Here is a 27,438-nt window from a genome sequence, read left to right on the forward strand (position 1 = left end):
AAATGCATTATGATAACTCGGTTTTCTGCTCCTTGACTTTTTAACGGTGTAATTGAAAGTTATTTTACTGATTTTAAGATACTTTTACCACAGCGAGTGTAAAACCTAACTTTGAATTTTTCTATTAATTCTCATGACGGGGTTTGAAGAAACACCTACACAAGATCTTTTGGCACAAGGCCCGTTGGATTAATTTTAGAAGCATTTAGATGAATACTTTGAAGCTGCTTTTTTTGCCTTTGGGGCTTTTGCATTTTGCTTTAGTCTGGTCATTGTGTAGGTGATGCACAGCCATCCGAAGAACAGGACCCTCTCTGAAGTCCTTTTTGATCTTGATCACGCAGTGCAAGGAAAGGAAATGGCGTACATTTTGATGTTTTGATGGTTTGTAGAAAGTTTGGCCAAAGTTCCAGATTGGAAATAAAATAAAAATAATTATTGAATTGTCCCTATCCCTGGAAACGTTTTTCTTGGTTCGACGAAAATCCTTTTATGGGTTGAGGCTGCATGTTTTCTTAATTTTCATGTTTTTACGTCTAGTATAAATAGATGCAAAAGCAAGATTTGTAAAAGGCATCGAAAAAGTCTCAGGTTTATTTCACAATTTATGTCAGATTTCTTAAGAGATGTAATGTCATGGCTTCTCTAATCAGTTTTCCGAATGGCCGTATCATTAAACGTCTCAACTTAAGTACGTCTAAACGACGCACTTAACCGACGTCTTAGTCTTCTCAGACGTCTAAATAAGCCGTCTAGTATAAAGACGAGACGCACTTAGTAATGAAGGGCGCACAGTCTCTTTGGTGATTAAATCCCAGTAGCTTTTGAAGAAAATCATGAATTTGATTTCTAGCCGTCGAAGTTAAGTGCGTCTCGTATTTTATTAGTCACACTTACGGTCAGACGTTTAATGCGTGTGGACGTCTTAGACGTCCTCTCGTATAAATACGGCCAATCTGCTAGCTTTCAATTGTGTAGATGGCTTTCACAAACTTCAAATTTATTCGATTTCCAGAACGCCCCACCTTTCGTGACAGAATTTTTTTACTAAGGAAGCTCTTAACTTCATGTACGTTTAGCGTTCGCTAATCACGTTCCCTCTTAATGTTTCTTTTTTTTTTCTCTAAATCTTTCTTATGGCGTCTTAAACTCACTTTTTTAGTAAATTATGTCAGCCAATATTTTGGTCGGGCAAGGAAGTGAGAACTCTTAAAATGACTCAACAGTGCGCAGTCTTCCAATAGTAAAGCTACGGTTTCAATTATCCAAGGTTATATTTGCGGAACAGCGTGTTACAGGAAACAGCCTAACGATTTTCCATTAACAAGCGTGTAGTAGAGGAAGAAAGCATGCAATGGCGAGGAAACGTTGTGAAAAGACAAAAGTCAAAATAAAAACACTGAAAATAGTTTTCTTACAAGGAGCCAGTGAGAGATCACGAAAGATTAACTTGGGATGGAACGATATATAAGAAACGACCAGGAGGGATATCATCAATTCGGAATCCATAGCATAAGCCAATAACAGAAGCTGGAAGATTAGCGTTAGATAAAAGAATTTTCGAAGTGTGTAAAAAGGGTGACCTCCAATTACAAGCAATTAATTTTTCTTGTGGAGGTGAGCCACTGACGACGGGGTCATAAAATTGCTTTTAACCTGAGGCGTCTGCGGGCAACTATTTGACCGACCACCCGCCGCCTCCTCCGGTCCCCTCACTGACCGCAATCGCAAAAGCCCGTCTCGCATTTTCCATGTAGCAGTTACTGACACGAGTCGAAGATTGCCTTTCTTTGATCGAAAAAACTCTTCCTGGAGAAAGTTTTGACAAGTAAAAACAGGTCAAAACAACCCCGGTTTTCATGCTTGGGAGGTTACTTATTTACGACCGGCAGAAGAGCGAAAGAGATAGAATAGCTATGAGCTTTTTTAAAGTGTAATAGGTAATTTCTCTCTTAATGGGATAACCTTAAGATGCCATTGCAGCGCTAAACAATTATTTTTAGTGCAATGAAAATTCCATTTTAATTCTTGACCTTTTGAACTCGACAGATTACTGACCTCCATAGCTCTTTTGTACGGGCTTTTAAAATATCTGGTAATTGAATAAAGTAATACGTGAAAGTGACCATTCAGGAAAAATGTTTTTAGGGCTTTGTAAATATTGCTGAAACATACGTTTTCACTCAGGCTACAGATTTAAAACAACACAGTTTACCCATGTTGAAGCAGAGTTTTTAAAATACCAATCGTTTTGAAAGGCAAGGCGCTGCAGTTTTTGTGGAATCTGACAACTGGTGAGCCTTACGCCGCATGCTTAGATCGAACACATGCAAAAGAACTGCCATTATGAAAGACTCTCTTAATCATTAGAACTCGCCGTGTTGTTAATTTTGTTGCTTACTTATGATTTCAACATTAAAATCGATTTCACAAGTTTAAGCCTCCTTTTGAAATCTGCGACAATTTAATAGGCCATTTCCGAGTTCATGTTTGCCTCCTCTTCAAAGCGAGTTTAAGTGCGAAGTTTTTGTGATGGTAATTAGTTCTACTTTCCATATGAATGAAAACTAATTTTCATAAGAAAGACTTCGAACTTACACTCGCTTTGAAGAGGAGGCAGATATGAACTCGGAAATGGCCTATTGTTAGGGCTCAAACTGAGATTTTGTGCCTTTCCTTATCCCCTTCAAAGGACTACACGACACGTTCATATAATGGTTTATCCAATCTCTTCCCTGCCAATTGTACCATATTTCAGCTTAGGTCACTCCACTCCTGTCATCAGTTTTTTATTTAGCCTCGTGGATGCCAAACAACTAAAATTTGCAAATGTGCGAGAACAAGAAAGACAAGATTTTTTTAACCTCTATTTTATTTCAAATCTCTCCGCTTTCACGTCCTTGATGCTGTTAGTACTGAGGATTCTTCACATTGAATTATTCAGCATCCACAGCTCCTATCCACCAGCAGTTGTACATGCGAGTAGTGGGCCCGTGTCAATCGTGTACAACTCTGGCATCACATCGTGTAGCGCCATCAGCTTGGGTCAGCCAATGAAGGTGGAAACAATCGCGTTTCAACATAATCAGCAAGAACCTGTGATAATATGGAGAAAATTTTAACACCGTGCGTTCGTGCTTAGCACTGAATTAGCGAACTTTGTTTGATCGTATCTATCGCTTTGCATATAGTAAGTAAACACTTTATTAAATAAATTAAGGTATAGCACCTAATAGTGTTGTGTGTGGCTCTCAGAATTCAGACCAGACAACAACACCGGGAACTCCATGCTCTGGTCGTGTGATCTTTAACGTCCCACAGAGTTTATGAACACTGAAGGGTTGTGAGACGGGCCTACGGCCTCTAGTCCTTATCCTTGACTATAACCATTTGCGGATGTAATAGGCCTTCTTCACGATAGCCGCCATGTTGGTTTTCAAATTGTCATGCAAATTAGCCATGTGTTATGCTGGGGGGCAACCAGTGGAAAAAAGGCAATTTTTGGAAAATCGGCTCGTCGAAATATTGAAATAACATTGATAAAAGTACATTTACTTTCTACTTCAATATCAGCTCATTTTTCGGGGTGACTAAAAAAAAAAAAGTACCTTGCCTTGTGTAATCATTCTATTTCACTACTTAGGTGATAAACATTCAATGAACGTGAAACAAATCATTTCCGTGGCTAAGATGTTCGTTATAACCTCTCGAACTTGTGTTGTTTGCTCCCTCAGAAGTGTGTAGCTAATTTGCATGATAATAGCAAATCCAACATGGCGGCCATCGTGAATAAGGTCTATTACAAAGGCAGCACTTTGTCCTCAGTTATTTTAAGACCCTGAGTTAAGTTTGTTCTTCTTTTCTTACTTAAATTTTGTATTCCGAGTGGGGTAAAAATAACAATAGCTCTAATTAGCATGAGACAAGCAAAACCTGTAGGATTCTAGTAATTGTAGTCAAATGGCATCATCATGCAAATGTACTCTTTTGGCCATTCATATCGCAAGTTGTTAGGTGAACTGTTAATTTAAGTTTCCGTGAATATAAACTTAACGGTTTGTTATACCAGACTTCTGACTGGCGCAGCAGCCATGATTGGACCAAAAAAATTGACATTGTCATGGGAAGAAAATAGTACACTACTTTCCATCGTTCGCTCGTAACACTGAATCCTTCGACCATTTTTCCTTTCAACTTTATTATGGTCGGTTCGATAATTCCACAAAGTCTACTATTATTTCACATTGGGGACCCAGTTTTCCAAGAAGGGGTACCACGCATCAAATTTGACCCAAGAAATCAGAGGCCAAGTTTTTTTCAAAAAAGTGCTTACGGTCCTTCCACTATCGAGCAACAACATTGTGCAATGCCCTGCCTGATGACATGAAAGAACTCCAGTTGGATCCTTTTAAACAAAAATTGCAGAATCTGCTTTGGGAGGATTTTTAATTTTTATTTTTTTATAGTTTGTAATTTTTAGATTATATATATAGTTTTTAGAGACAGGCCTTTGAATTATTGTAAATATATACTGAAAAGCCCTGATGGGAGTATTTAATAAAGTTTACCGTTTACCGTTTATACATTTGATTCCCGGAGGAAGGGTTTGCGCCATCGACATGGTCGCCCTTTTGTTTGTTTAGGGCAAAAAGAAAATGCGCTTGTCGCTATGTTTGTAAGCAATCCCTAGCCGCCCCCCCCCCCCCCCCCCCAAAAAAAAAAAAAAAAAAAAAAATGGTGAAATGAACGTTCAACAAATGCTGGTGGCCCAAAAAAAGAAGCTTATGAGAGGCCTACTGATTTTGTCTACCCACACGGAGGTCATGAGAGTAATGTGAAAACCATCTACCGTAATTAACCGGATATACCGCAGAAGGTGCTTTGAACAATTCGGCCACAGTAGTTGCTGTAACGCGGTTGACCATAGCGAGTTGTAAGAAGGGTGCATTGAATGAGGGTCATGTCTTCTTTCCGATGTCAAAATGCCCTTGGACAATGGACGCTTGGTTTAGATTTTAGTTCCCAGGCGCCCATCGTCCAAGGGCATTCTGAGATATGGAAACAAGTCACTTTATTTTTGCAACGAGGCTCACCTCTCTGAGAGATTCCACTGTCAGTTGGGGAAAGTTATACTCGAAACCAGTATCTTCAATCTTTGACCCGTTAATGCACAGGTGGTTGTCGTACAGAAGCTCCTGTTTATACAAAAAATGGTATTAAATTTAATACTGCAAAGGGATCCATGATGAATACCGCTATATTTCTTTTTTGATGTTGATACGGGGATATTCGGAGAAAATCCGAGTGCTTCTTTGCAGGAGTCGAACCTTCGAATTACTAATACTAGTGCTAATACTCCATTAACTCTCCCATTCAGGGTTTTTTTTTATACCCAATGTACATTATAGCTAAGGGTGCAGTCTCCTTGAAGTCCCAGCCCGGTCTCTTTCAGATGTACCTGGAGTAACCTGTTATCGAAATCTTCGGTACGTATGATATCAAGAAAGGAACAAATACTAACCCTTTGAACAATTTTGACACAGTACCATCTCTATCGATAGCCATCAAGGGTAAGTTTTATCACTTATTCACTATTCGTCATGTTGTGGCTTCACTTACCAGATCAAGATAAGGACTAAGGGGAGTGGTGTGGATACCATCTCTCTCGCATGCCTCTGACCAAGGAGAAAGGTGTTTTTCATTTGAATCTTCTACAGTACTAGCCATATTGAGCTTAAGGACAAAACGAAAAATATGTACTTCAAGGTCAGTGGGCCAGTGGGTTCAGACGAGAATATTTGGCTTTAGATAAAGGTTTTTGCAATGACTGCAAAATTTCTCGCGCGCTCATTGGCTAATTTTTATTGTCAATAAGCGGACAGACACACAAATGTATAATTTACGCGATAATGACGCGATATTGCTCCCTTCAGATGAAAGTTTCTCGCATTTTTGTCTCGCTTTCTTCTCGTGTTTTGACTTAATTTTGACCTCTCTGCCTTTTTGTTATTGCAAAAAAACAATGCAATAACATGCGGATCCACCCGGATATCGCCTCGTGGATCCACAGCTACTTTGACAATGTTATGAAGCAATTCATGATCAATAACAGCATTGGAGAATAACAGGACAGACGCATGAAAAACTGACATCAATTTTTTAAATAGAGTGTTTTCACGTGACCTCACGGCGGCCATATCCGTGTTCCTAAACAATGGAACGGCGAACATGATGGTGTTCCTTACTAATCCTCCGGGAAGTTAAGTGAGCTCTATTATCAAGCAAACGTTTTCTTCGGTTTTGGTGGAAAAACAAGGTTGCTGATCACGTGAGTGAAAACACTCTGTAGGGACAAAGGATATCAAAACTATTCAGCCTGACTCAGTCAGTGTTACCGTACAGTAGTTTCATGAAAGACGTATTGGTGTGGGCTGCATGGCGTTTTCTGGCATCAGACTGGAGGAAAATACCCACTGCTTGGCAGATGTTACCTTGATTTCCTTCTCTAACGAACAGGAAACTAAGTCTCTGCACGGATCTCCTTGAAGTTCTGTCACGCATGCGCAACGTGACGTCAATGCAACGTCACTTCCACCCTTAAGCCATTGGGCATGAGTTAAAAATCAAACTGGTTAAAGGCCCACCTTCAACCAAGAGGCTTTGCGTGCCGCGGAACAATTTTCATACATGAAAACCCAGCCAAAGCGGGGATTTATCCAATCACATCGCTACGATAAGCAGTGCAAATTTCCATAACAAAAACAAACGAGAGTTGAATTATTCTTACAAAGTCCAGGACGACATCGAGGTTTCATTTTCTTCTTGCTAAAAAGGGAAATCAAGGAACTTCTGGCAAACAGAGTAAGAGGAGCACCACGGTTATGTAAAACGGCAAACAGCAGGCTGAAGAATCAAAGTTCTCTTAGTCTAACTGGTCTCATCGTTTTGAAATGTTGCTGGATGACAGACACTAACAGGCAAGCAATCAGCTAGACCAAAACAAGTTTCTTTGACTTTTCGCAAAAACCCAAATCTCAGCGTGACTCTTGCGCTTGCTGTATTGAAACGTGTAGTAAATTTCTCTAATAGCTTACAATGCAGGTGCAAACGAACATGTTTTTGAAATAGCATCGGTCTCGGGTTACTCCTGTTTTCACCACCGTCGGGGCGAGGAGTTGTGGCCAACGAACAGGGGGTTTCACAAGCTCAATTCCTGCGTGACTCATCTCTAGTATCTCAAAGGGTTTGTGGCCTGTGTCTTGCTATTAAAGGACTTACCCGTGCCATGTTAGATAAGACAGTTCCAAAATAGTCATGCTGAATTCCAAAAATATTGCAAACAAAACTGCTGATACTTCCTTGGGCTAAGAGAAAAAAACTGCAATTAGCGTGGTCTAATTGTCATTTAACGTTTAACTTTCGAGTGAATTTATTCAGTGATGAGTGCACATTAAAATTAAGAAAAAGGATTTGGTGTGCAGAAGTTCTGTGCATGCAAATCTTCTCTCACATGCAAGCGACAAAGAAACGTACACAAGAGAAAGCCTGAGTGGATCCCCAACAAAACCAAAAGAGACTATTCATGGGTTGTCCAGACTTAACTGTGATTAAAGTGTAATGTGAAGCGCTAAGTTTCTACAACATATGAACCATGTGACAGAGAAAAACCCCGACCATGGGTTGTGCATGACGTTTTGACTGACCTCCCACTGCTAATTTGAGTAGTAAACAAGACGCCTAGTGGCCTTTAAGTGGGATGCTTTTGTTTGTGCAAAATGTAAAGGATGGTTGCAAATGTCAGTGACCCTTGAAGCCCAATGAGACTCACAAGGGATGTGGTAAAAGCTCTAAGGTTAGGGTTAAGTGACGAGAATCGAACATTTCCTCTGCGACTTCAAGCGTTATTATGCATGAATCTTATTTGTACGTACTCACATTCAATAAAAGCAATTTTCATGACAGTTATTTATGGTTGGATCCGGGAATGAAGGTAAGGTGCAATAATATTCTCGCGTTCATCGCTGTTCTATCGCGTTTGATCGACAAAATCTATTTTAAAGCGGCTTAGGTTGCTAGCTCTTTAAGCTGAAGATCACTTGTGGGATACCTTTTTCTGCACATTCAGTCTGAGAAAGCAATAATTCGAAGAAGGGAAGTGGTGTGTTTGTTAGGAAGTCTTTGCGAGCTTTTCCGATTACCTTCCGCGCGAAAATAAAAAGAGACATGCAAGTTGAAATGTCTGACATGACAGAATCAAGGCAAGCGCTTCGTGACAGGTACGTGGCTAATTCACATATCTAACTATGATTAATACGACACTCTTAAAGGTGGTCTGCCAAAGGCATCCCGCGTAAAACGCCGTGTTCACCGCTTACAAACACTGTCATCCCTTTTTTTTTTTAATATTCAAATGTACCAACCACTGAACAAAACAAGTCATGGTCTCAACAGCCAAAAAACCTCCGGTTGGTACTGTAATAATAATGGGTGACATAAAGACGAAAATCACTTTTACTGGTATCAAGTATCACATTTAGTGTAAAAGAGACTCCTGAAGTAAAATTTGTGAAAAAGATGGGGGTGGAGTAAGAGGGACACTTGCGCTGAATGCTTCTGTGCGAACTACCCGTGAATCCCATATAGCTCTCTTGGAAGTTGGTGGAGCAAATAAATAGGCCATTTCCGAGTTGATGTCTGCCTCCTTTTCAAAACGAGTCTAAGGGTGAAGTTTTTCTTATGAAAATTAGTTTTCATTCATATGTAAAGTAGAACTAATTACCATCACAAAAACTTCGCACTTAGACTCGCTCTGAAGAGTAGGCAGACTTGAACTCGGAAATGGCCTATCAGTTCATGGAGTACGTCATGGCAGGTACTGGGCCCACTTTTTTATATTTATCCTCCGCACTTCGATTCTTCTGGAGTATGCCCAGCTTAGCATCGCTAAATAAGTGTACACAAACGGAATGAAGAAATATCAACCCAAGTCTTACTAGTATTGCTTTTGTCTGCCAGATTGAATATGTCACCACTGTTACCATGGTTTGTTAGATGCCAAACGCCTCTGCAAACATCGTTAACATGGACTGTGCTCATCTTTAGATCCTTTGTCCAAAGTAGCTAACAAAATTAATACTAAGTTTAGCACAGTGCAATCATTAGTTTTATGAACTACTGAAAAGAGGACAGCCTACAAATCTTAACATTTCCTAGCCTCCCATGCAGACGTTCTTAGGGCTTCGTCACGCGTTCCTCTCCCACTAACGTCTGCTGAAAAAAAAAAACACTTCCGTTCGTGAATTACCGACCAATCAGAGGCCGTTTTCCAGTTTTGGGTGAACTCGTCTCTTATGTGGCATTCCTTCGCCGCATATGGCTGGCTATGCAAAACACAATTAGGCAATTCTGATTGGTTTCTTTAAATAGTGGGCAAACAGCCGTTGAACGGAAGTGGTTTTTCGTTTAGGCAGAAGTTAGTGGGGGAGGAACGCGTGACGAACCCTAAGAACGTCTGCGTGGGAGGCTAAAAATTTCCAACCTTTACTTGGATGTCATTTGAAATGCAGTGTTAAATTCAACAACCTTTGCACTGCAAATGAAGGCGGAACTATGGTGGTGAATGAAACAGAAAACATGTTTTTTTTTTCCCGAGTTGATAAGGGCTACACTTGAAAGTCATTTTTTCAGTGAAAAAACCACTTGAAAAATGCTTAAGATAGGTATACCGTAATTCCAAGAATACAATTATCTCAAAATATTTAAGGGGAAAGTGTGTATGTGTGTGTGTGTGTGTGGGGGGGGAAGGGGGGGGGGGGGGGCAGAGGAGGGAGAGGGGGAGAGGAGAAGGGGACATGAGGGGGACATGCTGTTGCTGAGTGTGGTTACCTTCATTTTATCTCCCATTTGCTTGTAAACAGCTCCAATAATTAATCTTGGTGCTGAAGATTGTAACATGAAGGTCACGTTAGAGAGGAAAAATGGATGTCAATCATTCTACAATTATATTACATGGCTGTATTTATTATTTAGTGGTAACAACTGGAGCCAATTTCTTGACAACAGTAAAATGTAGAAATATGCAAGGAATCTAGCTAAGACCAACAGCTTTTGCCAAATTAATAGCAGGGGGAGTAGGGGTGGCGAAGTGGTGAGAGCATCACCAGATCTAATATAACTGTAAAGAATTCTTACTTAGACCTTGTCTGTCAGCGATGCCATATATTATTGCTGGTCTAACAATGATGAAGTTTAAACTAAAAAAGAAGACAAAATGATCATATACATGTAGTTACAACTGTTCCCAGAAAAAATTGGCACTTATAAGACCTTTCATAATAAATCTCAAATACCCAAGAAGTTTGGCCAGTTCTTCTTCCACCAATAGTTTGTACTTTGCAACAAGTGTCCAAGGTGATGTTTTGCTGTTCTCGACACTTTCACCCTGCAATGCAAACATTGATTAATGAAATCTCGTTATGACAGTGACTATAATTTATTACTGTTGTAAGTGAGTGTTTAGGTGACAACTTTCCAGATGAAGAGATGACGCTTTGCAGCCTGCTTTTAATGAAAACCAACACCTAGCCATACAGTCATTGATGGCATAGCTCCTGGTCAGTTTGCAGTGCTGTTGAGGATATTGTTGTTTTACTTGAGATGAGTGTACCAAAAAGTACTTTCATTCATTAAATTTTACCACCAACTGGTGATTGACCACATTTCTACCAAATACTGACAAAATCTTACTTTGTCACATGAATACACTTGAGCTGTCGATATTTCTATATATCTCTTTACTTGGCACTTTAGAGCTTGCTTTGCACAGTTCATGCTAAGTTTAAAAATTCCCTCTTCGTAAACCTATAAAAAGGAAACATGATGCATAAAATTAATGAAGACCTGTAGAAAATTTTCAAGTAGATATCTCTAAAACTTTGGTCATAATTAAATTCTTTACATTGCCTCCTGCTCCAAAAATATTTTTTAATATTTTAGGGCAACTAAACTTCAATGGTCATTTACAAAATTAAAAAAACAAGTCTCTCTTCAATTGCCTCCCATAAATTATAAGCCTCTTCCCAATAAAACAGTTCCGTGTGCATCTGTGTAATCCGCACAGCCGTGCTCTTTTAAGAGACAATTAATTTAGTGCAGCCATTGAGGAAAAAGGATTTATTTTCAAAGAAACCTAGTGACCTTCTCAGATTGTCCATATCTTGTTTCCGCTGCACAGTTAATGCAAACATCAAAATCCCCCTCAGCATCCAAAAATGCTTTCTCCACACTACCTGTAATATATGAAAAAGAACATTTTATTCATGGGGAATACAAAATACTTTCTACAAACCAAATGAAATGGATGAGCTTTAAACACGAAGATGCACTAGAAAGGGGGTCCCTTCAAATGTCTTGTTTTGTTTGAAATCCGAGTCAAGCATGACTGATAAATTACCCAAGATGCCGATCAACAAACAGCAACACAGAGGCGGAAGCCTTACTGGGTGAGGAAAGTGGGTGAGGAACAGTGACATCCTTCAAAATACTGTACTGGTTGGTGACAAAACAGGAATATAATTATCATCAGGGTTCCCACTCTACCTGCATGAAAACCAAATTGGACCCTGACTCTTCCCTGACCAAAGGCAATTTCCCTGAAATAATCGTTTAGGATTTTCTAGTAATCCAAGGACAGGACCACAAAAAAAAAAATAATGTTCAGTCAGTTAAATAACAGTAAATTTTGCATTGTTTTGCCGAACATACAAAGCACATAGATAGCAAGGAAACATATTTTTTTTTTATATCAAGAAAATTTATCCAGATGAGAGAAATAAAATTTCCTTGACTTTTGAGCTCTTTTTTTCAAATTTCCTGACTGTTTTCAAAATTTCCTGATAATTCCCTGACCTTGAAAAATTTTAAGATTTCGTTCTCTAGCTAGCTGACTTTTCAACGTGAGTGCGAACCTTGATCACAGTACATGTATAATTAATTATACTGTACCAGGGTTGATGAGATTTGCACTTTTGAATTCAACAGTACTGTGGTGAAATGCTGCCTGAAAAAGAGACATTATTTGATAGTTTTACAAGAATGTGTGTCCATGTGCTCTTGAAAGTGACTTTTCATTCTTTGCAATATAGATCTTACATAATGCCTTTTGTTTAGCCAAGCAGTTGATGGAGGTACTCTGTCCACAGCTCGAATCTGGAAATAACGGAATGAAAACATGAACAAAATACTTAAGTTTACTGCTAACCTTTTTGGTCTCGCATTTTGCAAATGTTTAAAAGCTACCAGTAGATGTTAATTTTGAATACATGTAAATTATTTAGCTGGAACTTGGCTCTAAATCTTTGACCTGTGTGTAAGTCTCATTCTGGTGTCATTCTGCCTCATTCCGCCGTATTCCGGTTTTTTCCGGTATATTCCGTTCCATTCCGTTCCCATGTTTAGTAACGCCCCAAATGGTCTGCTTGGACCCTACTAGCAAAGGTCTAAATTTTCTTTTTGCATTTCCTGGGCTGACAAGCCTGCCATGGGTTGAAACTCACTTTCAAATTATTGATCAAGCTGGTATACATGACAATCTTTGACGGCACTTCAAACCGCATGAAGTGTGTGCTGACTGTGACTTGAGCCCACTGTGTCCCATGCATTCCTTTACAGTAAATTAAGCTGTTGTTACAGTGTAAAAATGAGCCAACACAACATGACGCAAGTTTCCAACCATGGTAGAGGTCTCTTTTCCTGAACTCGTCAGCCCAGCGAACACAAAAGAAAAGAGACCTCTGGTTGCAGGGAAGTAACTGGTCAACACATGTTGTCCAGTTTGGTACCAACTGAAAACAATGGAAACTATAGCAACAGTGAAAATTTGTATTTTATGGGTGGCCAACGACCAACTACCATGTTTTCCGTAAATCACTCAAATTTTTACCTTGGAACACAACTCATGCTCAACAAGAAAACATACAAGGTTGCGGCCTATAAATCCAAGACCTGAAATTAAAATAATATTATTTATATTAATCTTTATCTACCCCTGCCTACAGAAAATAAATGGATATTACATACATAAATAAATGAAAAAATAAATACATGTAACTATGACCCTGCTAGCGGGTCTCCTTTTCAGTCTAAGGGACTGAATTATGACTTCAGCACACAGCTTGAGAAGATCAGGCCAAAAGCATACTGTATAATATTATAAGGTGCCTTAGTGGTAGCAGCTGCTTAACTGTCCATCTAGTTTAAGAATGAAATGCGTGTGTATACCGCAGAATAAAAAAGGGGGAGCAAGAGTTTTGGGCATTCAGACTTTGATGTCACTTTTTCCTGGATCCAACCCTCTAAGGCCCCATCAGTTTTGAATGTGAGTAATACCACACCATGAAATTCAAAACTTACAACCAAAGTAAACGGCCTTTGGATAAAAATCAAAGTTCCATTTTTGCCAGTCAGGTGTTAAGCAAACACACTTTCAAAATCTGAAGAAAAAAAGGAAGTGATTTTTTTCATCACAGTGGCACTTTAAGTTTTTTTTTTGTGATCTGAGTGTAAAATGTAACTTATTTTCTTATCCTATAATGCCTTGTCCAGTCTCTCCATTGAACACCCCATGTTGGGCAGACTCAAAAAGCCAGCAGCCTTACTGACCATTTACAACGTAGCAGCTCCAAAAATGGCAGACAAGCATTGGTAACAACAAAAATGATGTTAAACTGCAGGAAATGCCACTTGAGAGAAGCTAAATTTGTAAAATTTCCAGTCTGAAGGGGGGGGGGGGGGGGGGAATGCCCCAGAGCCCCCTACAAGCTCATGCCTTAGGTGCTCATTTGGCACTAAAAAATACTCCCTATTTTCCTTCAAAAGGAGTTTTATTTATTTTTATTTTATTTTGGAATGTCTCAAAGAGACCTCTGCCATAGGTCAATTCACTCACTTTAATCCGACCGCTGTCCAAAACCTTAGACGACACTCTTCAAATTGCATGCCCCATGATATGTTTGCTGAATGTGACTTGATACAGTGTCCCACACATACCTTGACAGTAATTACATGTACGCTGTTGTTAAGTTAACCCACAAAACACAAAGTATCACATGAGGATTTGGTTGCCAAGTGACTGCCTCGCATGCTCAACACAGTGAGTTTCAACCCATGGCAGAGGTGTCTTTTCCCGTACTAACTAGTCACCGCAGCAAATGCAAAAGAAAAGAGACCTCTGCTACATGTAGCCAAGGAATTGGGGGCCACGTTAGGGTGCAGGGATGGCAGAGTGGTGAGAGCACTTGCCTCCTAACAATGTGGCCCGGGTTTGGTTCCTAGACTAGAGGTCACATATGGGTCGAGTTTGTTGTTAACTTGGTTCTTTTCTCTGCTACGAGAGCTTTTTCTCCAGGTAACCTCAGGTTTGCCTCTTTCCGCAAAAACCAATATATCTAAGACTAAATTCAAATTCAATCTGGATACAGATCCTCCCTGAAACAACCTCCAGGTGAGTAGAACTTCCTTGCGTAACAGCTACATCTACATATTCCAGCACTCGGCAAAGTCCCTTTTTTTACTTATGGCTCTTTCTGCTTAGGCAGCCTCATACACTGCAAGCCTTTTTAGAGACATCACTGCCAAGCCGCCCCCTTCTGCTAGAGAGAAAAGGACAGCCACAACTTCGGGGAATTCATCCCCTACTCTTTTCGAATAGTGTGTGGGTTCTTTACTGTCCCACTGGGAACTTATGAACATAGAAGATATTTGTGAGATGGGCCTACAGTTTATAGTCCTTATCCAGGAAGAATTGAGAGTCTAACCATTTGCAGATGAAATTGCAAAGGCAACTCTTTCTCCTCAGTTATTCTAAGATCCTGACAGCCCGATGCTCAACCAACTGAGCCACTGGTGCGCGTAAATATTTCGAATTATCATAATTTAATTATGGTTTTTAGTTCAGGGGTGGGAGGGATAATGAACCCACTGCATGAGAGGCTAGAAAAGCATAATAACCTTTTTCATTTTCTTAATTGCATCCAATAATATTATTACAATAACAATCATGATGTCATTAATGATAACTATAATAATTTGCAATAATATTATCTTAAGTCAAAGTCTCACATTGCTGATCATTAACGTGAAGGGGCTAGTATAATCAGGAAAGGAAAGGGCAGCTCTAAATAAAGGCATTCTCCTGAACCAACACCCCCCCTTCTATCTCCCCTTTTGACTCCTGTGGCGTACTTTCTCGCCCATAAAATATTGGCAGAAGCAAAAGAGGGGCAGTTGGTAAACAGGACCTAAAAATAACTGCGTGTGTTTCTTACAAAAGACTATGTTACATAAAAGTGAAGGAGATTCAAGTCGATATTGTTGATATTGCACGGAAGTCAACGAAACACCAGCTGACAACACGAAGCACCGGCGAATTTAATATGATCAACACTACTCTCACCTCCAAGTACAAGGACTCTAGGCTTGGATGCCATTGCCTTTAAACTTTCCTTTTCGGGCTTTCGAATTTCTGAGTGGTAAGCTTCCGCAATTTATATTACAACGACCTACAGGTATGTACCGATATAAACCATAAACTGAACGGTCCGAGCGTGTAGGAAGATCACAGGCTAAAGCGAGCCGGTGGAGGCATTTTTGCTCCGGTCTAAAGCAAACGACCATTCGGAAACTATGCCACTTTTTTAATGCAGCGGTTTAAAAAGTTGGTTAACGAAACTAAAAGACTGTGGGAAAGTAAAATTGAGTAATAGAGAGCCGAAACTTTCTTGGAATAGCCGCTGGCCATCACGTGATTGGATGACAACTTTCCCGCCCGCTTTCTCCAGCTCTCTCTCACGATCCTTCTCCACTGTTTCCTATCCAGCGCCATCAATTTCAAGGGAACCATGGAACGCGGAGAACTTCAACTTGAAATCAGAGTCCCATGGACAACATATCTATCGGAAAAAGAAAGCATTGACAAGTTTGGGAGATGACGGGAATATACATACAATGGATACGTAACTCACCACTCACCATAGAACAGTCCATAGCCGATTAGCGGCTAAACGAAAGAACAGAACAACAGCAATAGTCGCGGTTACACACACTTTCTACCCGAGGTGTCCCCGTGGGTAATTGGCTTGGGTTGGGATCAGCGTGGGATTGAGGTCAGGTTAGATATATCGGTTACATCACAAGTAATTACCCGAGGTGAACTTTTGACCAAGAAGCATTTGGAAGGAAAATTAATTCATCATGGATATCCACAACCGCGAAATGCACGGATTGAATACAGCCATTCTTGTGCTTCTCATACAACAATCGAAAAGAGCATTCGAAATGTATTCAAAAATACTCACAGGGAACCTCGAAAGTTTGTCATGCTTGTTGCTGAGACGAGTAAACGTGACGCGGCTTCAGCGCCAATTTCACATTCCAGTGTGCGCTCCAGATTATGCGGTTTCTTGTTATTGACAGTTGCTGCTTCGGTGTAAAAGCTTAAACCATAGATAAACCATATCACTTGGGTCTGAATGTCATGGGTGATTCTTTTGTTCTCTTTGATGTATCCATAGTGATTTCCCGTGGGCAGTTTCACTGTGGGAATATCGGTCACACACAAAACACGCACTGCCCTTGGGTAAAGTCCTATTTTCCCGAGCGCAAAAGAGCTAGTGGAACCGAAACTAATAACTGCTAAGAATCCCGGGGTGGCCGGAGGCAAACCAGTTGGGTAGCAAATGCACCCGAGAAGTTGAACCAGGGACTACCAGGATCAAATTCAACGAGTGGTCAGGACGGGTTTCTAACCCGGGATCCCCGGTTCTCAAGGCAAGCCCCCTAACCACTAGGCCACACATTGGACCACACATTACCTCCTTCCCCGGGTGGGGGGGGGGGGGGATGTGCCGCTGGGACCCTGGAACCCTTACCCTATACCAGAGCTAGTTCAGCTGAATTTTGCTACCCTATACTAGAGTAAACTCCAACTGATTTCCGTCTGAGTTTCGATTCTTGACAGTTAATAATAACCAGAGGTGTTTCATGATAGCCATTTATTGACACTGTTGAGGCTGAGTTACGTAAACTTAAACTTTGCCGATTTGATTTTTTTATATTCTTGAGTGGAAATTTCTGGTTTCCTTAGTCTGGTCAGTTCGTGAAAAATGATACCCTATTCTAGACCGAAAGGCTATGATTTATATACTCTATCCTAGAGTAAACTGCTTGAAAACCATACCGGGGGGGGGGGGGGGGGCTCCTTCAAAAGACAAGAAAAAGAAATTGATCGGGCTTTTCCTCTCGAAGCCACCCCTTCAAGAAGGGTAGGGTAGGGGAAGGTAGGAGTGTAAGGATGCTCATTCGTAGGAGGTACCTTCTCGGGGTCGGAGTTACAACTTTGATCCTTGTTTGGCTCGATCAACTTTTCGAACGTAGCCGGTCGACCCCGCCTCCGGAAAGTGAAATGGAGTTCTCGCTTAGTTCTCAGCTCGAATACCATTATGGTTCTTCAGTAAAAAGATTCCTACAGATTCCATCGCTTTCTATCGGCATCGCTTTGGAAAGTACGAATGTACCGTGGGAACCAAGGATGATTGATGATTGGTAGGTTAATGTCACGCTTCAATTGATTTGTCCGTGATTCACAGTCAACTCTCGGCTTGATTGCTGGAAGGGAAGCCAAAATGCAGTTGGCCGTTGGCGCTTGAAGATGAGACTCCGCAGAATTAAGAAAATCGCAGTATCCGACCAAGTAGCTGGTTGAGCAGCAAAATTTCAGCGAAAATTATTTTGTTTTTTTGTGAAACTCTCTGGCGGCAAGATGAAACATACGGGCAATTGAATACCACTCAGTAAGTCGAGGTAGTAAGAAAATGAAACTTGGTCAAGTTATTTTGGCCCTTGGTCTTGGATTTCTCATCAAGATGTCGGTTCTACCTTAACAAAATTTGATTTATATATTTTCATTTATATCCTAAGGTTTGTAAGAGCCTTAGATTACAAGTTATCCAAAACAAGAGCTTTCAGTTATAAAGTATATGAATTAATGAAAGGTATTTTCTTTCTAAACAAACATCACGTGACTATGCGTCATGGCGTCCATGGAGCAAAGGAAGTTCTGTTGAGTATCGTGAAGCAACCATGTGCTTCCGCTGCGAATTTCCGGCCATTTTTACCTCTACAAACCTTTGTATGGTATGATTTATTTTGGCGCAAAGAATTTCTAGGATAACGAAGATTATTACTTGGATTAAATTTCACAAGGGAAACGCTAAAGGTGAGTGTTTTTTTGCGATTCTCCGCACTAAGTTTTGAAGGCGGGATCGCTGTTCGCTTCCGTGTTGTGTTCGTTTCCTCTGGACGCCTCTGCAATGAGCGTGACTGACTCCTCGTGTATCGCGTTGTATTTGAAGCTGAAAATTTCATTTCCTTTAGACTGCATTGAAAAAGAAGCTAGACGTCTAAACAAGTCGTGATTTTACATACCTTTGGTACAAATCCATTTTGCCTAAACCGGTAGTTTTTCTGTGTTGTATTTTGCATAAATTAGTAACTCCGGATGTCAACTAGGCTAGGGCAACGTATGTTTTCTATTTCGACTCTCCCAGCCAACTAATAGCAGACCTTGTTGTTGTATACTTCGAGAAAAGAGACTTCTTTTGGAAATTCTTATATTTTAGTTGTGTTGCTGGACATCGCGAAGCTTTCATGTTGTGACTGTGTATTTACGTTTGTCGATACTCGATGAGGCAGTTTGTGTTCGATTAAAAGAAGCTTGAAGCTTAAATCGTTCGGTTACCTTGGCTTTTAAGATTCAAAGTTTTGTTTTTATCGAATTATTTCGCTTTTATGCCATTGTGTTTCAGTTAGATTGTTTTATCATACTCAATGTTAGTTTTGTTTGGTGTTGATATGTTAGTTCCCGAAGACAAGATGGCGGAATGAACTTCCGGACTTGCAATATGCGCTAATTTAATTTAATGGGTCACCACTAGATTTTCCGAAATCTTCCAGTTTTGCTTTTAGAAGTTTTCCTGTCAGCATCCACGACGTGGCAGGAATTATGAAAGGCGTAAAACTGTCATAGCTGTTGTTTTTTTTTTACATTATTACAAAGTTACATGTTCAACGTAAGTGAATTTCCATGAAAATTACATTTTGAAGCCTGCCGCTGAAGGCTCCCTGACCTTTTGCGGCAAAGAATTGATAAGAAATTAACCTCGCAAGGCCTTGGCAACAAGGCCATAAATGCCGAATTTCTTACTCAAGCTTCATAATTTCTACATCGCGTGGCATTTTGTTTTAATGAAACTTCGAGTTTTTGCAAGAACCCAAGATTTTCTAAATTTTGTTTTTATGATATTTCGCCTTTGCTTATGTTTTCATTCCAATCTTATCTCTCGGAGACATCGAGGAGCTTTTAAAAATAGCAGTGTGTCGTACAAATTTAATAGGATCAGTGTTAAACTTTTTCGCGTTCAATTAACCTCAAGCTATTTAAATAAGTTATTATCGCTGGAGTTCATTTTGATTTTAATTTCAAGCTCGACAATATTACTTCTCATCTTAAGGGTGCTTCCAGAAATAATCATGAAAACATAGACATCATTTGTTGAAATTCTTTGACCTTTTGCCACCCTTTCTCTTCTCATCAAACAGAGGATCATTTCAATTTTGGAGAGAGGAGGGAAAGGGTTTCCTCAGAGTTCAAAGAAACTTTGCTGTTTTTTAGGAGGTGGAATATTGAGTGTTTCTCGTTTTCTTCCGGTTCTTTTGACGTCTTCCTAATTTGCTAGAGAAAGGTGTAGCACACTTATGCAACTGTTCAACCCTGGCCCCAGTTGTTCAAAAGGTGGATAATACTATCCACCCGATAAATCACTTTCCAATGGATAGCGCAATTGATTTCGCTATTACTTATCCACTGGATAGTGATTTATCCGGTGCACAGTGCTACCCATCGTTTGAACAACTCATGCCAGAGCTTTTTCAAAGGCTTCTTTGCAGGAAAATAAGTTGGTTCATTTATACTGTACCAGTACATTGTACGCCGTATTGATCTCTTGCTTAGAATGAATGTCATTTTCCTTTTTACTCAAAATTTTTTCCGGGCATTATTAGAGTAGTTTAATTAAGTGGCTAATATATAATTCTTTTATAATATTGTGCACATGTCAACATACATGGAATTGTAGTTAAAGTGCATTCCTTTAATAAAATATTCTAAATTAATTAATGGAGCCAGCCTTTCTTGTTTGCAATTTACAACTAAACGTGTGTATAAAAACCTCTTCATGGGTCTGTCTCCACTTCAACAAAAAATTTTACATTTTAAGAAGATGTTCATTTTAAAGAAAATGTTTATTTTTAGGTTTCTGAAGGAAGAACCCTATTTTGCTAGAATGAAAGAGAAGGAGAAGTCTTCCCTGGTGGACCTTGGAAAGCGGTTGCTAGAGGCAGCTCGCAAAGGCCAAGCAGAGGAAGTTAGCATGCTTATGGCATCTGGTGCACCATTTACAACTGACTGGGTATGCTGTGCATGCCATATAATTATGTAATAAGGACTCTATGGTGGGAAGTCTGGGAGGTCATTAATTTTGTAAAAACATGTTCAGACTGATTGCCAGGTTTTCAAGTCCACGTATTTTTACAGAGGGGCAGTGATAGGTACTTGGTATATGAAAAAGTGGGTGATCTTTATGGGTACAGTACATGTATTTTCAGTGTTGGACCATGAGTGTGATGGGTCAATAGACTGTCACTATTGGGATGTCTCATGTAAAGTGCTTATAGCCCGAAAATTTGCTTGTGCCCTCTGTGCATCTTTATATTATACTGAGCAGAAAACTGCAAAAAATGTTTTTGATTTTTAACTGTAAAACCTTAAAATTTTCCTGAACTGCCAATGTTAAGTTGGGGTGGGTCAAATGCTAGTCAAAGGGGTCCTGGAACAGACACTTGAGATTCTCTGATCACTTTCAAATGACAGACTGAAGTTATGGGTTTTGAAAACTTTTGATGGCAGCTGAATATTTTCGGGTTGACTTAATTAATTAAATGACAATTATTAATTAACAATAATTATTTATTGTCAGTGCACTAGACAGTACAATTTGTACTAAGGTGTGCGAAGTTTTACCAACGTTCTGTCCTTAGCTCATCAATTGGTTTTCTGAACTTTAAAAGTACCCTGTACTCACCTAATATACACTGTTAGTATAAATACACAGGTGATTATACAAAAGCGCGCGCTCTCATTGGTTCGCTATCTCGGATTATCAGCCAATAATCACCTCAACGGATAAAATGGCTGCCAGTAGTCAGTTTGCCACTGTAAGTGAAGATGATTTCACGTTGAAATGTTTTTTTTTTCTCTTTTTTTGAAATAATCACCTGTGTATTTATACTAAAACAATTATTCGCCTCAGGCTCAGTGATTCACCTCGACTTCGTCTCAGTGAATAGTCACCGATAATCACTTCGCCTTCGCAAGTAATTGTTAATTATAGTAAAATTATATTCATCCTTTTTAATATTTTGAACTATTTTAGCTGGGCACTTCCCCGTTGCATTTGGCTGCTCAGCATGGTCATACCCAGACCGCAGAAGTATTGTTGCGAGCTGGAGTCAGTCGAGATGCCCGCACAAAGGTAAATTATTCCACCATGCAATTAAGTTTTGTAGCCTTAGTGAAATGTGGGACATGACTACATATCATTGCATTTTGGTTTTGTGTATTTACATGTACAGTTAAAATGCCATGCATATACAGTAGTCAAGTTGAAATTATAAGTCCCAACATTAGTGGATGCTTTATGTTGCATGACTGTGCACACCACCCAGCAGTGGCCCTTTTTGTGATATTGTGCGTATAGTGTTTTAAAGCCAACGACTTCCAGCATGTCTTTTTTTGGATTAAAAGCAGGCACAAAAAAATTTAATGTAAGATCATTTTGCTCCGTTCCCAGCCATGTTGGAGCAATGATGATTTTCATGGAGGTAGTATTTAAGCCCAGATTTTATACATGTACAGTATTACCTGTATATGTAAACTATACAGTGTTGTCCTACACATTATTATTAGGATTTGTTGGATCTCATTTAACACCGGTATCACTATAATACATAAGAGTTATTGACCAAGTGTGAGGTTAAGATGGCTGGATATTAGCCATTCAAGTTCCTTTTTTGCGGGTTATGGACGGAGACGAAGTCAAAGTCCATAAACACACAAAAAAAGATTGAGGCCAATATCCAGCCATCTTGACCGAAAAAGCTTGGTCAATAAAGGATTTTTTATAATTATGGGATAAAACACCAAAAAAATTATCTTTGATCTTGCGGGACAAAGCGAGAAATCGCGAGTGGGCAGTATACCTCCATCTTGCCTGCTTGGGTAGCCAATCACAGCACGTGATTTGGTTCATCTTGCCCGCTCAGGGAGCTAGTCATATACACGTGTAATAAAAGGTCTTATTACATCCATTTAGAAATCACTGGTGATCCTTGCAATCTGATTGGCTCTGAGCAGTGTGATTTATTCTTAAATCGCACTATTTTTAGCTCTAAATCGCACCATTTCCCCAGCCAATGAGAAAGGAACACTAAAACAAAACAAGCAATCAAATTTCAAGGCTTGTTTAAGGTAAGCAATCACATTGCAGGAAAATGAAGGACAAAGAAAACCACTGTGTGGCGAATTTGTCAACTTTCGTTCCCAACTAGATTAATGAAATATTGGCTCTGACTAAAACCCTACATTTCAGCAATTGTGATTTCTAAATGCATGCAATAAAGTCGTAATTGAACTTCGTGTCGTGCAATTTTGGTCTGAAATCATACTTGTGATTTCAAATCGAACTCGTGCTGTGCGCTCGTTTGATTTTGAAATCACTCGTATCATTTCAGACCAAATTGCACTCCACTCAGTTCAATTAGCAATATTTACTAAATTCTTTGGTGCAAATATGGTGGGAGTTTGCCTGCAGCCTTAACAATACTTTCAATTTAGGTGGATAGAACACCTTTGCACATGGCAGCTCAGCATGGACATACCCGTGTTGTAGAGCTTCTCATTTCATCTGGAGCCAGCACCAACAATGCAGACATGGTAAGATCTTAAAATAAAATAAATATCATTTATTCCACTCTCTTGCAGATAACTGAATTAACAAGCAGTTAAAACTAACAGTAGTGGTATTAAAGCTATGTATTAATATACATGTACTACCTACATGTAAATGTACGGATACCTACATGTAAATGACAAATATTTAAAAGTAAAAAAGTTCTTTGACTGATGTCTTAAAATTTATTGAATGTTTTGAGAAGAAGAAGGTCTAAGATTATACGGATTAGTTCTTTTTACGGCAGTGGACACGAAGCATGATAATGGTTGATCATGGGTGTCCATCATCTCAGCCCTAAATTTATGACATAGAAGCTCTCGTCTATTGGAAAGTGTAGTCTCGTTGGCTGACGACAGTGCTTGACTATATTTATTTAACTGTTAGGATATATGATTTTAAGTGCGACAGATAGTCGGGAATGTCTTGCCACACCCGCACTGCGTATTCAAAAATCGGTCTAACGCTACTTATGATGACTTTCAACATGTCTTGTTCGTGCATGCCAGCCCTCTTTAATAATCTGAGGGCAGATAGTTTCTTTGATGCTTTAGCGGTAATATACAGTGTATGTGTAGTCAACATAATGGCAGTTCCATTTCAAGTTCTCATTAATGATTACTCCAAGCAGTTTATTTGATGATAATTTTTCTACAATATTGTTTCCTATATATACACAGGGGTCTTGTTATCAAGTTTCCCATAAAGTTCAGGACCATCTCCTTACATTTTTTTGGATTAAACCTCATACTGTGTTCTGTGCAGTACTTATGTTTATTACACATAACATGAGAATTTTATTCCATAAAGCTCATTTGTACAAATCTATACGCTTTATTTTCAGGGCAACCCTAAAACCCGGAATCCGGAATCTGGAATCACAGTACAATACAGAGAGTAAAAACTATGATCCTAAACATTCACAAAAGCTAACCTTAGGCCTAATTAGGCCTAAAAACATTTGTTTAGGCCTAATTAGGCCTAAGGTTAGCTTTTATGAATGTTTAGGATAGTTTTTACTCTCTTTATTGTACTGTGATTCCGGATTCCGGGTTTTAGGGTTGCCCTTATTTTCACATGTGGAAAAGGCTAATATACAGCCAATCAGAATGGCGTACAGCTATTTCACATGTGGAAGTATAACCAATCAACGATAGCGTAAAGGGATTTCCATGCCAATCACTTGTGCATCTCGTGCATCTCGTGCAAATCGTACTTTGTTATTGAATTAAATTAAATTTGCATTTGGTTCTATTGTTAGTGAGTTTTTGTTTCTCATTTGCGTTCAGAAAACTATTTTAATGAAAATTCTCGTCTTATGTGTAATAAACAGTTCACGACATAGAAAGTGCTTTGTACAGGGTTTTACTCACTCGTTGGTTGTGTCAAAAACCGTTCAAACAACTCGTGAATAAAACCCTGTACGCCGCACTTTCTATGACGTAAACTATATATATCTCTAACAGCAAAATCCAGCCGAGTTAAGTGGCATTATTTCAAAAACGGTTGTGTCGTCAACATACTTCAATCGTGAGTGCCAATCACCAAGTAGTCTGTCATTATAGCAAAAAGCGTAATTCCAGGTTAAGTTCCCAGTGGGACACCACCATGGGTGTGGCACAATAGAGACAGGGAATTACTGACTCGCACCGCTTGGGTTTGGTTGGTCAGAAAAGCTCTTATCCAGACACACAGAGTCTGATCGACATTCAAAGAACACAGTTCTTGAAGGAGGATGTTATGATCGATTATATCGAACCCTTTTGAGAAGTCGGCGAAAAATACATGCGAACACAGCAGTTTCCTGTGTCAACTGCCTGGTGTATCGCATGGAGTGAATAGATCAGCGCTTGTGTAGTTGGTTGACCTTCCCGAGCATATTGTCTTGGGTCGATATCACAATTTACTTGTTTGAGTAACCTTCTATGGGTGAAGCCTTCCAAGACTTTAGCTAAGCAGCTGGTTAACGCTATAGGTCTGAGAACTAGTATAATAATTGATCTTTTCAGGGAGTCAGCTGGGAGCCCTTCCCGCAATGATTGGTCATAGATATCGTTTATAATTGGTGTAAACTCAGGGGCGAATTCTTTGAGTAGTCTGTTAGAAATGCCATCTGGACCTATTGCTTTCTCTTGATTTGCAGCCACCATTTTTTAGTGTTGCTTTGAGCAAGGTCGTTGATTTTATTGTTGTAATAAAGGAATTTTGCGAGTTTGATGTCATGTTGGACCTTGTTTCTCCAAAATTTGTAAACAAGTGAGATGTCAGAAATGCTGTTACAAGTCTTTGTCATTTCCTAACACAACCTTCCCTTTGTGAAGTCATACTGATAATGGTTTGCTATTTTTTGTACTGTGATGTAAAACCCTCTGAATTTGACAAAAACACACTCACAGTACATGTAAGCCTAGACTTCAGTATTGGTAGATAATACATGCATACATACGTGTATGCACATGGCTCTTGGTTTCCAGTTTTGAAGCATTTTGGACTTGCACATTTACATGTACAAGTGTAACACACTTCCAGAAAAAACTGGCCCATTAAAATTACGTATGTCTTAATACATGTAGCTCACATTGTGAATGTTCAAAAAGTTATGTAAATGTATTTAGAGAGTATTAATTTTTTTTGCCAACAGCCATGAATAAATTATTGGTTAGAAGAAATGTTTTATTTTCATAAAAATGTTGAGTTCCTGAAAGGATCTTGTCCTCCTCTAGCACAGCATGAATTGTATTTTTCTTACTCTGTTTTTATGCAGAGATTGTTCATAATTTATTATACAGTACATGCAGATGAAGGATATCATTGTTTTTGAACAGCTAAATATGACTCCACTTCACTGGGCCTGTGAACACAACCATGTTGAGATTGCTAAGATTTTACTCAGAGCAGGAGCTAGACTTGATGTTAAAAGCAAGGTGAGGCTCAATAGCTTTTATATTTTGGATTTAGTCTTTGAAAAAGAATACATCTTTTCAATTGGGTAAAACAAAAAAAATTAATTAATTTTATTATTTTACTAGTAAGTATTCTCATATGAAAATTTGTATAATTCATTTAAATTATTTGTAATGTGAAGAGTTCCTGAACTCAAAAAGGTTCTCGCTGAAGGTGAAAGGAATGGTTTATCGGAGTTGTGTAAGAGTGGCGATGTTATATGGGAGTGAGACATGGTGTCTGAGGGAAAATGAGACAGCAATTTTGAGAAGGACTGAGAGAGCAATGGTGAGAGCAATGTGTGGTGCAAAACTGCTGGAGAAAAAGAGGACAGAGGACCTGATGGAGATGGTGGGATTGAAGGAAACAGTGGTTCAGATGACAAAGGCAAATGGAGTGAGATGGTACGGGCATGTGTTGAGGAGGAATGATGGGCATGTTCTGAGAAAAGCGTTGGAGTTCGAAGAAAGAAGACGTGGAAGACGCAAGTGGAGAAGGAGAGCAAGAGCGTTGGTTTGTAGAAAAGAGACCCCTTGAATCGAGCGAGATGGAGAGTGGGAGTTAGAAAGATTGCTGACAAAGTGGGGTAAATCCAACCACCCGCGTTTACGGGGATAAACCCGGATCAAAATTGGATTGGATTGATACTGTACATGTAGTGTTGTCTGAAACAAATTCATTTGTGATTTGGTTTTTACAAGGGAAAAATAATACACCGTCCTACAGCAGGGTTTTCATTAAGTTTTAATTAAAAGTAGAAGAGACCTTGTGATAGAGCAAGCAGGCACCCCTATACGTGTATAATTATATAGTCTTGGGGAGGCAGGTACTGCACTCAGCGTAGACGGGTGCTAGTACCCGGGTCCTGGCTTCTAATAAAACCCCTGCCTACAGCACTGTAATTTGTTATTATTGATACAACTGTAAATGTTGGTGTGAGGTTGAATTATTGACTTGTTATCATCTATGAGAAGTATTCTACAGATGTACATACATGTACATGTAGCTACATACATTGACTGTATTTCTCAGCAGAGCAAAGTGTCGTTACAATTACTGGGTCTGAAGACACCAGCTGTATGAGAAAAAAAAATGTTCTCATCAATAATACGCAGCACAAGATACCTTACTACAGTAGTTCCTCAATGAGGACCCCTGTGCATTTTAATTTCAGTTTGGCAAGACGTCAATGGACATTGCACGGGCTAAAGGCTACAATGAAGTGCTTGCAGCTTTATCATCTGGGCAGGTCAGTTGTTTCTTGGAACAGTAATTTATATGCATACCACTATTGGAAATCAGGTGCAAGTACAAAAGGTCAAAGGTCATTTTCTCACACTGAAAAAACTCTAACAGTAAGCTTACACACTCAGTC

The 27,438-nt window shown here is 39.4% G+C and overlaps 2 protein-coding genes across 4 annotated transcripts in view; one reads left to right on the top strand and one right to left on the bottom strand.

The window, feature by feature from the left end:
* Positions 1 to 2,784: 2,784 nt before the first annotated feature.
* On the bottom strand, positions 2,785 to 17,508 carry LOC138007966 (uncharacterized). The gene is made up of 15 exons (XM_068855116.1): positions 17,369 to 17,508; positions 15,452 to 15,947; positions 12,941 to 13,002; positions 12,151 to 12,207; positions 12,004 to 12,058; positions 11,197 to 11,288; positions 10,747 to 10,860; positions 10,350 to 10,441; positions 10,192 to 10,253; positions 9,886 to 9,938; positions 8,994 to 9,120; positions 7,279 to 7,364; positions 5,620 to 5,733; positions 5,094 to 5,195; positions 2,785 to 3,096 (listed from the first exon to the last, which is right to left on the bottom strand). Exons 2-15 carry the CDS (start codon positions 15,483 to 15,485, stop codon positions 3,037 to 3,039), a joined length of 1,110 nt encoding a protein of 369 aa, XP_068711217.1. The 5' UTR covers positions 15,486 to 15,947; positions 17,369 to 17,508; the 3' UTR covers positions 2,785 to 3,036.
* Positions 17,388 to 27,438, top strand: part of LOC138007965 (ankyrin repeat domain-containing protein 17-like) — a 22,660-nt gene continuing 12,609 nt past the window's right edge. For 2 of the 3 annotated variants that reach the window (XM_068855113.1, XM_068855114.1), the window contains exons 1-7: positions 17,388 to 17,523; positions 17,555 to 17,598; positions 20,366 to 20,522; positions 21,546 to 21,644; positions 23,006 to 23,104; positions 25,946 to 26,044; positions 27,238 to 27,312. In XM_068855113.1, coding sequence (XP_068711214.1) covers positions 17,585 to 17,598; positions 20,366 to 20,522; positions 21,546 to 21,644; positions 23,006 to 23,104; positions 25,946 to 26,044; positions 27,238 to 27,312 — 543 coding nt within the window. In that variant the 5' untranslated portion in view covers positions 17,388 to 17,523; positions 17,555 to 17,584. Of the gene's footprint in view, positions 17,524 to 17,554; positions 17,599 to 18,107; positions 18,272 to 20,365; positions 20,523 to 21,545; positions 21,645 to 23,005; positions 23,105 to 25,945; positions 26,045 to 27,237; positions 27,313 to 27,438 lie in introns of those variants that run through there. The other variant, XM_068855115.1, reaches the window with a different exon arrangement.

Source organism: Montipora foliosa, chromosome 6 (assembly GCF_036669935.1).
Source record: "Montipora foliosa isolate CH-2021 chromosome 6, ASM3666993v2, whole genome shotgun sequence".
In the NCBI taxonomy this organism is placed as follows: Eukaryota; Metazoa; Cnidaria; class Anthozoa; order Scleractinia; family Acroporidae; genus Montipora; species Montipora foliosa.

Bases quoted from the DNA above. Each gene is read 5' to 3' on its own strand.
- LOC138007966 (XM_068855116.1), bottom strand. From the start codon at position 15,485: ATGGCATCCAAGCCTAGAGTCCTTGTACTTGGAG. The intron at 10,442-10,746 runs GTAAGATTTTGT...TTTGCATTGCAG, and splicing joins AAGTGTATTCATGTGACAAA to GGTGAAAGTGTCGAGAACAG. The intron at 5,196-5,619 runs GTAAGTGAAGCC...TTGTATAAACAG, and splicing joins TTAGTCCTTATCTTGATCTG to GAGCTTCTGTACGACAACCA.